We start from the raw sequence: 13,535 nt of genomic DNA on the forward strand, positions 1-13,535 counted from the left end.
TCACCTTGCGGAACCGGACCTTGAGGTTGCTCTGGCCCAGCTGGGAGTCGTGGGCGAAGGCCTCGTAGAGGAGCAGCTCCTGCTCCACGTGCACCTGGGAACCCCAAAAATGGGGCAGGGCACCCCAAAATCTGCCTGGGAACCCCCAAAATCCACCAGGGAACCCCCAAAATCCACCGGGGAACCCCAAAATCCACCTGGGAGCCCCAAAATCCACCTGGGAACCCCCAAAATCCACCGGGGAACCCCCAAATCCACCTGGGAGCCCCAAAATCCACCTGGGAACCCCCAAAATCCACCGGGGAGCCCCAAATCCATCCAAACCCCTCGTAGAGGAGCAGCTCCTGCTCCACGTGCACCTGGGAACCCCAAAAATGGGTCAGGGCACCCCAAAATCTGCCTGGGAACCCCCAAAATCCACCAGGGAACCCCCAAAATCCACCGGGGAACCCCAAAATCCACCTGGGAGCCCCCAAATCCACCTGGGAACCCCAAACCCATCCAAACCCCTCGTAGAGGAGCAGCTCCTGCTCCACCTGGGAACCCCCAAAAATGGGTCAGGGCACCCCAAAATCCACCGGGGAACCCCCAAAATCCACCTGGGAGCCTCCAAATCCACCGGGGAACCCCAAAATCCACCTGGGAACCCCTAAAATCCACCTGGGCCTCCCTGGAACCCCAAACCCCTCGTAGAGGAGCAGCTCCTGCTCCACGTGCACCTGGGAACCCCAAAAATGGGGTCAGGGCACCCCAAAATCTGCCTGGGAACCCCCAAAATCCACCTGGGAACCCCCAAAATCCACCTGGGAGCCCCAAAATCCACCTGGGAACCCCCAAAAATGGGTCAGGGCACCCCCAAAATCCACCTGGGAACCCCCAAAAATGGGGTCAGGGCACCCCAAAATCCACCGGGGAACCCCCAAAATCCACCTGGGAACCCCAAAATCCACCGGGGAACCCCAAAATCCACCAGGAAGCCCCAAAATCCATCCTGGGACTCCCTGGAACCCCAAACCCCTCGTAGAGGAGCAGCTCCTGCTCCACGTGCACCTGGGAACCCCAAAAATGGGGTCAGGGCACCCCAAAATCTGCCTGGGAACCCCCAAAATCCACCTGGGAATCCCAAAATCCACCTGGGAGCCCCCAAATCCACCCAGGAGCCCAGAAAATCCACCTGGAAACCCCAAACCCATCCAAACCCCTCGTAGAGGAGCAGCTCCTGCTCCACGTGCACCTGGGAACCCCAAAAATGGGTCAGGGCACCCCAAAATCAATCGGAGAACCCCCAAAATCCACCTGGGAACCCCCAAAATCCACCGGGGAGCCCCAAAAACCACCAGGAACCCCCAAAATCCACCTGGGAACCCCCAAAATCCACCTGGGAGTCTCCAAAATCCACCTGGGAACCCCAAAATCCACCTGGGAACCCCCAAAAATGGGTCAGGGCACCCCCAAAATCCACCTGGGAACCCCCAAAAATGGGTCAGGGCACCCCAAAATCCACTGGGGAACCCCCAAAATCCATGTGGGAACCCCAAAATCCACCGGGGAACCCCAAAATCCACCAGGAAGCCCCAAAATCCATCCAGGGACTCCCTGGAACCCCAAACCCCTCGTAGAGGAGCAGCTCCTGCTCCACGTGCACCTGGGAACCCCAAAAATGGGGCAGGGCACCCCAAAATCAATCGGAGAACCCCCAAAATCCACCTGGGAACCCCCAAAATCCACCTGGGAACCCCCAAAAATGGGTCAGGGCACCCCCAAAATCTGCCTGGGAACCCCCAAAATCCACCTGGGAGCCCCCAAATCCACCTGGGAACCCCAAAATCCACCTGGGAACCCCCAAAAATGGGTCAGGGCACCCCCAAAATCCACCTGGGAACCCCCAAAAATGGGTCAGGGCACCCCAAAATCCACTGGGGAACCCCCAAAATCCATGTGGGAACCCCAAAATCCACCGGGGAACCCCAAAATCCACCAGGAAGCCCCAAAATCCATCCAGGGACTCCCTGGAACCCCAAACCCCTCGTAGAGGAGCAGCTCCTGCTCCACGTGCACCTGGGAACCCCAAAAATGGGGCAGGGCACCCCAAAATCAATCGGAGAACCCCCAAAATCCACCTGGGAACCCCCAAAATCCACCTGGGAACCCCCAAAATTGGGTCAGGGCACCCCAAAATCCATCCTGGGAACCCCCAAAATCCACCTGGGAACCCCAAAAAACCACCTGGGAGCCTCCAAAATCCACCTGGGAGCCCCAAAAATCCACCTGAGAGCGCCCAAAATCCACCTGGGAACCCCCAAAAATGGGTCAGGGCACCCCAAAATCCACCGGGGAACCCCCAAAAATGGGGTCAGGGCACCCCAAAATCCACCGGGGAACCCCCAAAATCCATGTGGGAACCCCAAAAACGGGTCAGGGCATCCCAAAATCCAAGGAACCCCAAAAATGGGGTCAGGGCACCCCAAAATCCAGCCCAGCACCCCAAAATCCACCTGGGAGCCCTGAATCCATCCTGGGAACCCCAAAAATGGGGTCAGGACACCCCAAAATCCAGCCCAGCACCCCAAAATCCTCCTGGGAACCCCAAAATCCACCTGGGAACCCCCAAAATCCACCTGGGAACCCCAAAAATGGGGTCAGGGCACCCCAAAAACCATCCTGGGAACCCCCAAAATCCACCAGGGAACCCCAAAATCCACTTGGGAGCCCCAAAATCCACCTGGGAACCCCAAACCCATCCAAACCCCTCATAGAGGAGCAGCTCCTGCTCCGCGTGCACCTGGGAACCCCAAAAAGGGGTCAGGGCACCCCAAAATCTGCCTGGGAACCCCCAAAATCCAGCCCAGCACCCCAAAATCCACCGGGGAACCCCAAACCCATCCAAACCCCTCGTAGAGGAGCAGCTCCTGTTCCACGTGCACCTGGGAACCCCGAAAATGGGGCAGGGCACCCCAAAATCTGCCTGGGAACCCCCAAAATCCACCTGGGAACCCCCAAAATCCACCGGGGAACCCCAAAATCCACCTGGGAGCCCCAAAATCCACCTGGGAACCCCAAACCCATCCAAACCCCTCGTAGAGGAGCAGCTCCTGCTCCACCTGGGAACCCCCAAAAATGGGTCAGGGCACCCCAAAATCCACCGGGGAACCCCCAAAATCCACCTGGGAGCCTCCAAATCCACCGGGGAACCCCAAAATCCACCTGGGAACCCCTAAAATCCACCTGGGCCTCCCTGGAACCCCAAACCCCTCGTAGAGGAGCAGCTCCTGCTCCACGTGCACCTGGGAACCCCAAAAATGGGGTCAGGGCACCCCAAAATCTGCCTGGGAACCCCCAAAATCCACCTGGGAACCCCAAAATCCACCTGGGAACCCCCAAAATCCACCTGGGAGCCCCAAAATCCACCTGGGAACCCCCAAAAATGGGTCAGGGCACCCCCAAAATCCACCTGGGAACCCCCAAAAATGGGGTCAGGGCACCCCAAAATCCACCGGGGAACCCCCAAAATCCACCTGGGAACCCCAAAATCCACCGGGGAACCCCAAAATCCACCAGGAAGCCCCAAAATCCATCCTGGGACTCCCTGGAACCCCAAACCCCTCGTAGAGGAGCAGCTCCTGTTCCACGTGCACCTGGGAACCCCAAAAATGGGTCAGGGCACCCCAAAATCCACTGGGGAACCCCCAAAATCCACCTGGGAACCCCAAAATCCACCGGGGAACCCCAAAATCCACCAGGAAGCCCCAAAATCCATCCTGGGACTCCCTGGAACCCCAAACCCCTCGTAGAGGAGCAGCTCCTGCTCCGCGTGCACCTGGGAACCCCAAAAATGGGGTCAGGGCACCCCAAAATCTGCCTGGGAACCCCCAAAATCCACCAGGGAACCCCCAAAATCCACCTGGGAACCTCCAAAAATCCACCTGGGAGCCCCAAAATCCACCTGGGAGCCCCCAAAATCCACCTGGGAGCGCCCAAAATCCACCTGGGAGCCCCAAAATCCACCTGGGAACCCCCAAAAATGGGTCAGGGCACCCCCAAAATCCACCTGGGAACCCCCAAAAATGGGTCAGGGCACCCCAAAATCCACTGGGGAACCCCCAAAATCCACCTGGGAACCCCAAAATCCACCGGGGAACCCCAAAATCCACCAGGAAGCCCCAAAATCCATCCTGGGACTCCCTGGAACCCCAAACCCCTCGTAGAGGAGCAGCTCCTGCTCCACGTGCACCTGGGAACCCCAAAAATGGGTCAGGGCACCCCAAAATCTGCCTGGGAACCCCCAAAATCCACCTGGGAGCCCCAAAAATCCACCTGGGAGCCCCAAAATCCACCTGGGAACCCCCAAAAATGGGTCAGGGCACCCCCAAAATCCACCTGGGAACCCCCAAAAATGGGGTCAGGGCACCCCAAAATCCACCGGGGAACCCCCAAAATCCACCTGGGAACCCCAAAATCCACCAGGAAGCCCCAAAATCCATCCTGGGACTCCCTGGAACCCCAAACCCGTCGTAGAGGAGCAGCTCCTGCTCCACGTGCACCTGGGAACCCCAAAAATGGGGCAGGGCACCCCAAAATCAATCGGAGAACCCCCAAAATCCACCTGGGAACCCCCAAAATCCACCTGGGAACCCCCAAAATTGGGTCAGGGCACCCCAAAATCCATCCTGGGAACCCCCAAAATCCACCTGGGAACCCCAAAAAACCACCTGGGAGCCTCCAAAATCCACCTGGGAGCCCCAAAAATCCACCTGGGAGCGCCCAAAATCCACCTGGGAACCCCCAAAAATGGGTCAGGGCACCCCAAAATCCACCGGGGAACCCCCAAAAATGGGGTCAGGGCACCCCAAAATCCACCGGGGAACCCCCAAAATCCATGTGGGAACCCCAAAAACGGGTCAGGGCATCCCAAAATCCAAGGAACCCCAAAAATGGGGTCAGGGCACCCCAAAATCCAGCCCAGCACCCCAAAATCCACCTGGGAGCCCCGAATCCATCCTGGGAACCCCAAAAATGGGGTCAGGACACCCCAAAATCCAGCCCAGCACCCCAAAATCCTCCTGGGAACCCCCAAAATCCACCTGGGAACCCCCAAAATCCACCTGGGAACCCCAAAAATGGGGTCAGGGCACCCCAAAAACCATCCTGGGAACCCCCAAAATCCACTGGGGAACCCCAAAATCCACTTGGGAGCCCCAAAATCCACCTGGGAACCCCAAACCCATCCAAACCCCTCGTAGAGGAGCAGCTCCTGCTCCACCTGGGAACCCCCAAAAATGGGTCAGGGCACCCCAAAATCCACCGGGGAACCCCCAAAATCCACCTGGGAACCCCTAAAATCCACCTGGGCCTCCCTGGAACCCCAAACCCCTCGTAGAGGAGCAGCTCCTGCTCCACGTGCACCTGGGAACCCCGAAAATGGGGTCAGGGCACCCCAAAATCTGCCTGGGAACCCCCAAAATCCACCTGGGAACCCCCAAAATCCACCGGGGAACCCCAAAATCCACCTGGGAACCCCAAACCCATCCAAACCCCTTGTAGAGGAGCAGCTCCTGCTCCACGTGCACCTGGGAACCCCCAAAAATGGGGTCAGGGCACCCCAAAATCTGCCTGGGAACCCCCAAAATCCACCGGGGAACCCCCAAAATCCACCTGGGAACCCCAAAATCCACCTGGGAGCCCCCAAAAATGGGTCAGGGCACCGCCAAAATCCACCTGGGAACCCCCAAAAATGGGGTCAGGGCACCCCAAAATCCACCTGGGAGCCCCCAAATCCACCAGTATGCTCCCAGTACTCCCAGAACACCCCCAGTATGCTCCCAGTAGGCTCCCAGTGCTCCCAGTCCATCCCAGTGCTCCCAGTACATTCCTAGTGCTCCCAGTATGCCCCCAGTACACTCCCAGTACACTCCCAGTACGCTCCCAGTAGGCTCCCAGCACACTCCCAGCACTCCCAGTCCATCCCAGTGCTCCTAGTACACTCCTGGTATGCTCCCAGTATGCTCCCAGCGCTCCCAGTACACTCCCAGCGCTCCCAATCCATCCCAGTGCTCCCAGAGCTCCCAGTACACTCCCAATACGTTCCCAGTGCTCCCAGTACACTCCCAGTGCTTCCAGTACACTCCCAGTGCTCCCAGTATGCTTCCAATGCTGCCAGCACACTCCCAGTACACTCCGAGTACACTCCGAGTAGGCTCCCAGTGCTCCCAGTCCATCCCAGGGCTCCCAGGACACTCCCGGTACGCTCCCAGTACGCTCCCAGTATGCACCCAGTATACGCCCAGTAGGCTCCCAGCACTTCCAGTACACACCCAGTGCTCCCAGTCCATCCCAGCGCTCCCAGTTTAACTCTCACCAGCAGCAGTGGGCGGCTCTGGCACCGGCCCAGCCCCGCTCCCAGTGCTCCCACTGCTCCCAGTCCATCCCAGTGCTCCCAGCCCCGCTCCCAGTGCTCCCAGCCCCGCTCCCACTGCTCCCAGTCCATCCCAGTGCTCCCAGTCCATCCCAGTGCTCCCAGTTTAACTCTCACCAGCAGCAGCGGGCGGCTCTGGCGCCGGCCCAGCCCCGCTCCCACTGCTCCCAGTCCATCCCAGTGCTCCCAGTCCATCCCAGTGCTCCCAGTTTAACTCTCACCAGCAGCAGCGGGCGGCTCTGGCGCCGGCCCAGCCCCGCTCCCAGTCCATCCCAGTGCTCCCAGTCCATCCCAGCGCTCCCAGTTTAACTCTCACCAGCAGCAGCGGGCGGCTCTGGCGCCGGCCCAGCCCCGCTCCCACTGCTCCCAGTCCATCCCAGCGCTCCCAATCCAACTCTCACCAGCAGCAGCGGGCGGCTCTGGCGCCGGCCCAGCCCCGCTCCCACTGCTCCCAGTCCATCCCAGTCCATCCCAGCGCTCCCAATCCAACTCTCACCAGCAGCAGCGGGCGGCTCTGGCGCCGGCCCAGCCCCGCTCCCACTGCTCCCAGTCCATCCCAGTGCTCCCAGTTTAACTCTCACCAGCAGCAGCGGGCGGCTCTGGTGCCGGCCCAGCCCCGCTCCCAGTGCTCCCAGTCCATCCCAGTCCATCCCAGCGCTCCCAGTTTCCCCCTCACCAGCAGCAGCGGGCGGCTCTGGCGCCGGCCCAGCCCCGCTCCCACTGCTCCCAGTCCATCCCAGTGCTCCCAGTCCATCCCAGTCCATCCCAGTGCTCCCAGTGGGGCTCTCACCAGCAGCAGCGGGCGGTTCTGGCGCCGGCCCAGCCCTGCTCCCAGTGCTCCCAGTCCATCCCAGTCCATCCCAGTGGGGCTCTCACCAGCAGCAGCGGGCGGCTCTGGCGCCGGCCCAGCCCCGCTCCCAGTCCATCCCAGCGCTCCCAGTCCATCCCAGTCCATCCCAGTTTCCCCCTCACCAGCAGCAGCGGGCGGCTCTGGCGCCGGCCCAGTCCCACCAGTAGCAGCTCCCTGACTGGGGGCTGCTCGCGCTCCCCGCGCTCGTCCTTGCGCGGCTCCGCCGGCGGCTGCCCGAAGGACGAATCCACCAGCACCCGCTGCCCCACCGAGAAGTTCTTCACCAGGAACACCCGGCGCCACTCGGGCACCGCGTAGATCTGGGGCGAAAAACGGGAGAAACGGGAAAAGTGGGAAAAATGGGAAAGATGGGAGAATTGGGGAAAGTGGGAAAGATGGGAGAAACGGGAGAAATGGGAATGGGAAAAATGGAAGAAATGGGAAAAAATGGGAACAATGGGAACAGTGGGAAAAATGGGAGAAATGGCGAAAAATGGGGGAAATAGGAAAAATGGGAGAAAGGAGAAAAATGGGAGAAACGGGAGAAATGGGAGAAATGGGAGAAATGGCTGAAATAAGAATGGGAAAAAATGGGAAAATGGGAGAAATGGGAATGGGAAATGGGAATGGGAAATAGGAAAAATGGGAGATGGGAAAAAAGGGAAAAATGAGAAAAACGGGAAAAATGGGAAAAATGGGAGAAATGGGAAAAATGAGAAAAATGGGGGAAATGGGAACAGTGGGAAAAATGGGAAAAATGGGAGAATAGGAAAATGGGAAAAATGGGAGAAATGGCAATGGGAAATGGGAATGGGAAATGGGAGAAATGGGAGAAATGGGAAAAATGGGAGAAATGGGAGAAATGGGAAAAATGGGAGAAATGGGAGAATTGGGAAAAATGGGAGAAAATGGGAAAAAATGGGGGAAATGGGAACAGTGGGAAAATGGGAAAAATGGGAAAAATGAGGAAAAATGGGAGAAATGGGAATGGCAAATGGGAAAAATGGCAAAAATGGGAAAAAGGGGGAATGGGAAATGGGAAAAATGGGAAAAATGGGAATGGGAAAAATGGGAGAAATGGGAGAAATGGGAAAAAGGGGAATGGGAAATGGGAAAAATGGGAGAAATGGGGAAAAATGGGAAAAAATGGGGGCAAATGCGAAGTGGGAAAAAATGGGACAAATGGGGAAAATAGGAATGGGAAAAATGGGAAAAATGGGAGAAATGGGAGAAATGGGAAAAATGGGAGAGATAGGAAAAATGGGAGAAACAGGAAAAATGAGATAATTGGGAGAAATGGGAGAAATAGGAAGAATGGGAAAAAATGGGGGAAATTGGAATGGGAAATGGGAGAAATGGGAGAAATGGGAAAAATGGGGAAAAATTGGAAAAATAGGAGAAAGGGGAGAATTGGGAAAAATGGGAGAAATGGGAGAAATGGGAGAAATGGGAGAAATGGGAGAAAGGGAAGAAATGGGAGAAATGGGAGAAAGGGGAGAAATGGGAATAATGGGGAAAATGGGAAAATGGGAAAAATGGGAATAGGAACAAGAAAAACGGGAAACATGGGAAGCATGGGAATGGGAAACGCAGGAATTCCCATGGAAAAATGGGAACAGGAACGGGAATTTCTGTGGAAAAACGGGAACGGGAAAGGGAAAAATGGGGGGGGGGAATGGGAATTCCTGTGGAAAATGGGGAATGGGGAATGGGAAAAGAGGAATGGGAAATGGGAATTCCCATGGGAAAAGGGGAACAGGGAATGGGAAACAGGAGAGGGGAAATGGGAATTCCTGTGGGAATGGGAAATGGGAAACGTGGGAGTTCCCATGGAAAAATGGGAATGGGAAGGGGAAAAATGGGGAAAATGGGGAAAACGGGGAAAATGGGAAAAATGGGGAAAATGGGAAAAATGAGGAAAATGGGGAAAATGAGGAAAATGAGGAAAATGGGGAAAATGGGGAAAATGGGAAAATGGGAAAAATGAGGAAAATGGGGAAAATGGGGAAAATGGGGAAAATGGGAAAAATGGGGAAAATGGGAAAAATGGGGAAAATGGGGAAAATGAGGAAAATGAGGAAAATGGGGAAAATGGGAAAAATGGGGAAAATGGGGAAAATGGGAAAAATGGGGAAAATGGGGAAAATGAGGAAAATGAGGAAAATGGGGAAAATGGGAAAAATGCGGAAAATGGGAAAAATGGGGAAAATGGGAAAAATGAGGAAAATGGGGAAAATGGGGAAAATGGGAAAAATGGGGAAAATGGGGAAAATGGGGAAAATGGGAAAAATGGGAAAAATGGGGAAAATGGGGAAAATGGGGAAAATGGGGAAAATGGGAAAAATGGGGAAAATGGGGAAAATGGGGAAAATGGGGAAAATGGGAAAAATGGGGAAAATGGGAAAAATGCGGAAAATGGGAAAAATGGGGAAAATGGGAAAAATGAGGAAAATGGGGAAAATGGGGAAAATGGGAAAAATGGGGAAAATGGGGAAAATGGGGAAAATGGGAAAAATGGGAAAAATGAGGAAAATGGGGAAAATGGGAAAAATGGGAAAAATGAGGAAAATGGGGAAAATGGGGAAAATGGGGAAAATGGGGAAAATGGGAAAAATGGGGAAAATGGGGAAAATGGGAAAAATGGGAAAAATGAGGAAAATGGGGAAAATGGGGAAAATGGGAAAAATGGGGAAAATGGGAAAAATGGGGAAAATGGGGAAAATGGGGAAAATGGGAAAAATGGGGAAAATGGGGAAAATGGGGAAAATGGGAAAAATGGGAAAAATGAGGAAAATGGGGAAAATGGGAAAAATGGGAATAGGAACAAGAAAAACGGGAAACATGGGAAGCATGGGAATGGGAAACGCAGGAATTCCCATGGAAAAATGGGAACAGGAACGGGAATTTCTGTGGAAAAACGGGAACGGGAAAGGGAAAAATGGGGGGGGGGAATGGGAATTCCTGTGGAAAATGGGGGTGGGGAAATGGGAATTCCTGTGGAAAATGGGGAATGGGGAATGGGAAAAGAGGAATGGGAAATGGGAATTCCCATGGAAAAATGGGAATGGGGAAAATGGGAATTCCACCGGGAAAAGCGGGATGGGGACAGGACCCCGCTGCCATCGAGGCACCTCCCAGTGCTCCCAGGGCCATCCCAGTGCTCCCAGTGCCCCCCCAGCACTCCCAGTCCCCTCCCAGTGCTCCCAGTCCCCTCCCAGCGCTCCCAGTCCCCTCCCAGCGCTCCCAGTCCCCTCGCAGCGCTCCCAGTCCCCTCCCAGGGCCCTCCCAGTGCCCTTCCAGTGCCCCCCCAGCACTCCCAGTCCCCTCCCAGTTCCCTCCCAGTGCTCCCAGTCCCCTCCCAGTGCTCCCCACTGCCCTTCCCAGTGCTCCCTCCCAGTGCTCCCAGGGCCATCCCAGTGCTCCCAGCATCATCCCAGTCCCCTCCCGGTCCCCCCAGTGGCCTCCCAATATTCCCAGTACCATCCCAGTCCCCTCCCAGTGCTCCCAGTGCCCTCCCAGTGCTCCCAGTCCCCTCCCAGCACCCTCCCAGTCCCCTCCCAGAGCCCTCCCAGCGCTCCCAGTCCCCTCCCAGCGCTCCCAGTCCCCTCCCAGTCCCCTCCCAGCGCCCTCCCAGTGCTCTCAGTCCCCTCCCAGTGCCCTCCCAGCGCTCCCAGCCCCCTCCCAGTCCCCTCCCAGCGCTCCCAGTGCCCTCCCAGCTCTCCCAGCCCCCTCCCAGCCCCCTCCCAGTCCCCTCCCAGCGCTCCCAGCCCCCTCCCAGTCCCCTCCCAGTGCTCCCAGTGCCCTCCCAGTGCTCCCAGTGCCCTCCCAGCACTCCCAGTCCCCTCCCAGCACTCCCAGTCCCCTCCCAGTTCCCTCCCAGCGCCCTCCCAGTGCTCCCAGTCCCCTCCCAGTGCCCCCCCAGCGCTCCCAGCCCCCTCCCAGTCCCCTCCCAGCGCCCTCCCAGCGCTCCCAGTCCCCTCCCAGCACTCCCAGTCCCCTCCCAGTTCCCTCCCAGCGCCCTCCCAGTGCTCCCAGTCCCCTCCCAGTGCCCCCCCAGTGCTCCCAGCCCCCTCCCAGTCCCCTCCCAGCGCCCTCCCAGTGCTCCCAGTCCCCTCCCAGTGCCCCCCCAGCGCTCCCAGCCCCCTCCCAGTCCCCTCCCAGCGCTCCCAGTGCCCTCCCAGCGCTCCCAGTCCCCTCCCAGCGCTCCCAGTCCCCTCCCAGTCCCCTCCCAGCGCCCTCCCAGTGCTCCCAGTCCCCTCCCAGTGCCCCCCCAGCGCTCCCAGCCCCCTCCCAGTCCCCTCCCAGTGCTCCCAGTGCCCTCCCAGCGCTCCCAGTCCTCTCCCAGCGCTCCCAGTCCCCTCCCAGCGCTCCCAGCGCCCTCCCAGCGCTCCCAGTACCTCCATGTTGCCGTTCTCGCGGGCCAGCACGCACCAGTGCGAGGGCTCGGGGCTGTGCGGGGGCGGCTCCCGCTCGGGGGGCCCCGGGCGCCGCGGCTCCTCCTTGGGGGGGGAGCGCCCCGAGCCCCCCGAGTCCCCGTAGAGCATCTCCTCCTCGTCATCCACGGAATCGCTGCGGGAAACTGGGAATACTGGGACACCTGGGGCACCCATGGGACACCCCCAACCCCCCCAGAGCATCTCCTCCTCGTCATCCACGGAATCGCTGCGGGAAACTGGGAATACTGGGACACCTGGGGCACCCATGGGACACCCCCAACCCCCCCAGAGCATCTCCTCCTCGTCATCCACGGAATCGCTGCGGGAAAACTGGGAATGATGGGATTGGGACACACCTGGGGCACCCATGGGACACACCTGGGCACACCTGGGGCACCCCGGGGACACCCCCAACCCCCACAGAGCATCTCCTCCTCATCATCCACGGAATCGCTGCGGGAAAACCGGGAATGATGGGATTGGGACACCTGGGGCACCCATGGGACACCCATGGGAGACACCTGGGGCACACCTGGGACATCCCTGGGACGCACGTGGGGCACACCTGGGGCACCCATGGGGCACACCTGGGGCACCCCTGGGGACACCCCTGGGGACACCCCTGGGGCACACCTGGGGCACCCATGGGACGCACCTGGGACACACCTGGGGCACCCCTGGGACACCCCTGGGGCACCCCTGGGACACACCTGGGACACCCCTGGGACACGCCTGGGGCACCCATGGGACACCCCCAACCCCCACAGAGCATCTCCTCCTCATCATCCACGGAATCGCTGCGGGAAAAATGGGAATACTGGGACACCTGGGGCACCCATGGGACACCCCGGGGACACCCCTGGGACACACCTGGGGCACCCATGGGATACACCTGGGACACCCCTTGGGACACACCTGGGACACACCTGGGGCACCCCTGGGACACACCTGGGGCACCCCGGGGACACCCCCAACCCCCACAGAGCATCTCCTCCTCATCATCCACGGAATCGCTGCGGGAAACTGGGAATACTGGGACACCTGGGGCACCCATGGGACACCCCGGGGACACCCCCAACCCCCCCAGAGCATCTCCTCCTCGTCATCCACGGAATCGCTGCGGGAAACTGGGAATACTGGGACACCTGGGGCACCCCTGGGATACACCTGGGGCACCCACGGGACACCCCCAACCCCCACACAGCATCTCCTCCTCGTCATCCACGGAATCGCTGCGGGAAACTGGGATTGGGACAGCTGGGGCACCCATGGGAGACACCTGGGACATCCATGGGGCACACCTGGGGACACCCCCAACCCCCACAGAGCATCTCCTCCTCGTCATCCACGGAATCGCTGCGGGAAACTGGGAATACTGGGACACCTGGGGCACCCATGGGAGACACCTGGGACACCCATGGGATACACCTGGGCACACCTGGGGCACCCATGGGACACCCCCAACCCCCACAGAGCATCTCCTCCTCATCATCCACGGAACCGCTGCGGGAAACTGGGATTGGGACACCTGGGACACCCATGGGAGACACCTGGGACACCCCTGGGACACACCTGGGACACACCTGGGGCACCCCTGGGACACACCTGGGACACCCCGGGGACACCCCCAACCCCCCCAGAGCATCTCCTCCTCGTCATCCACGGAATCGCTGCGGGAAACTGGGAATACTGGGACACCTGGGGCACCCCTGGGACACACCTGGGGCACCCATGGGATACACCTGGGGCACCCACGGGACACCCCCAACCCCCACACAGCATCTCCTCCTCGTCATCCACGGAATCGCTGCGGGAAAACCGGGAATGATGGGATTGG

The 13,535-nt window shown here is 58.8% G+C and overlaps 1 protein-coding gene across 1 annotated transcript in view; it reads right to left on the reverse strand.

Annotated features, from left to right (window-relative positions):
* The window catches only part of CPSF1 (cleavage and polyadenylation specific factor 1), a 124,350-nt gene that overhangs the window by 52,543 nt on the left and 58,272 nt on the right, over positions 1-13,535 (reverse strand). Inside the window, exons 21-23 of the mRNA XM_068999090.1 lie at positions 11,660-11,831; positions 7,385-7,582; positions 5-94 (exon numbers count right to left, since the gene is read on the reverse strand). Coding sequence (XP_068855191.1) covers positions 5-94; positions 7,385-7,582; positions 11,660-11,831 — 460 coding nt within the window. The remainder of the gene's footprint in view (positions 1-4; positions 95-7,384; positions 7,583-11,659; positions 11,832-13,535) is intronic.

Source organism: Aphelocoma coerulescens, unplaced genomic scaffold (genome assembly GCF_041296385.1).
Source record: "Aphelocoma coerulescens isolate FSJ_1873_10779 unplaced genomic scaffold, UR_Acoe_1.0 HiC_scaffold_221, whole genome shotgun sequence".
Taxonomy (NCBI): domain Eukaryota; kingdom Metazoa; phylum Chordata; class Aves; order Passeriformes; family Corvidae; genus Aphelocoma; species Aphelocoma coerulescens.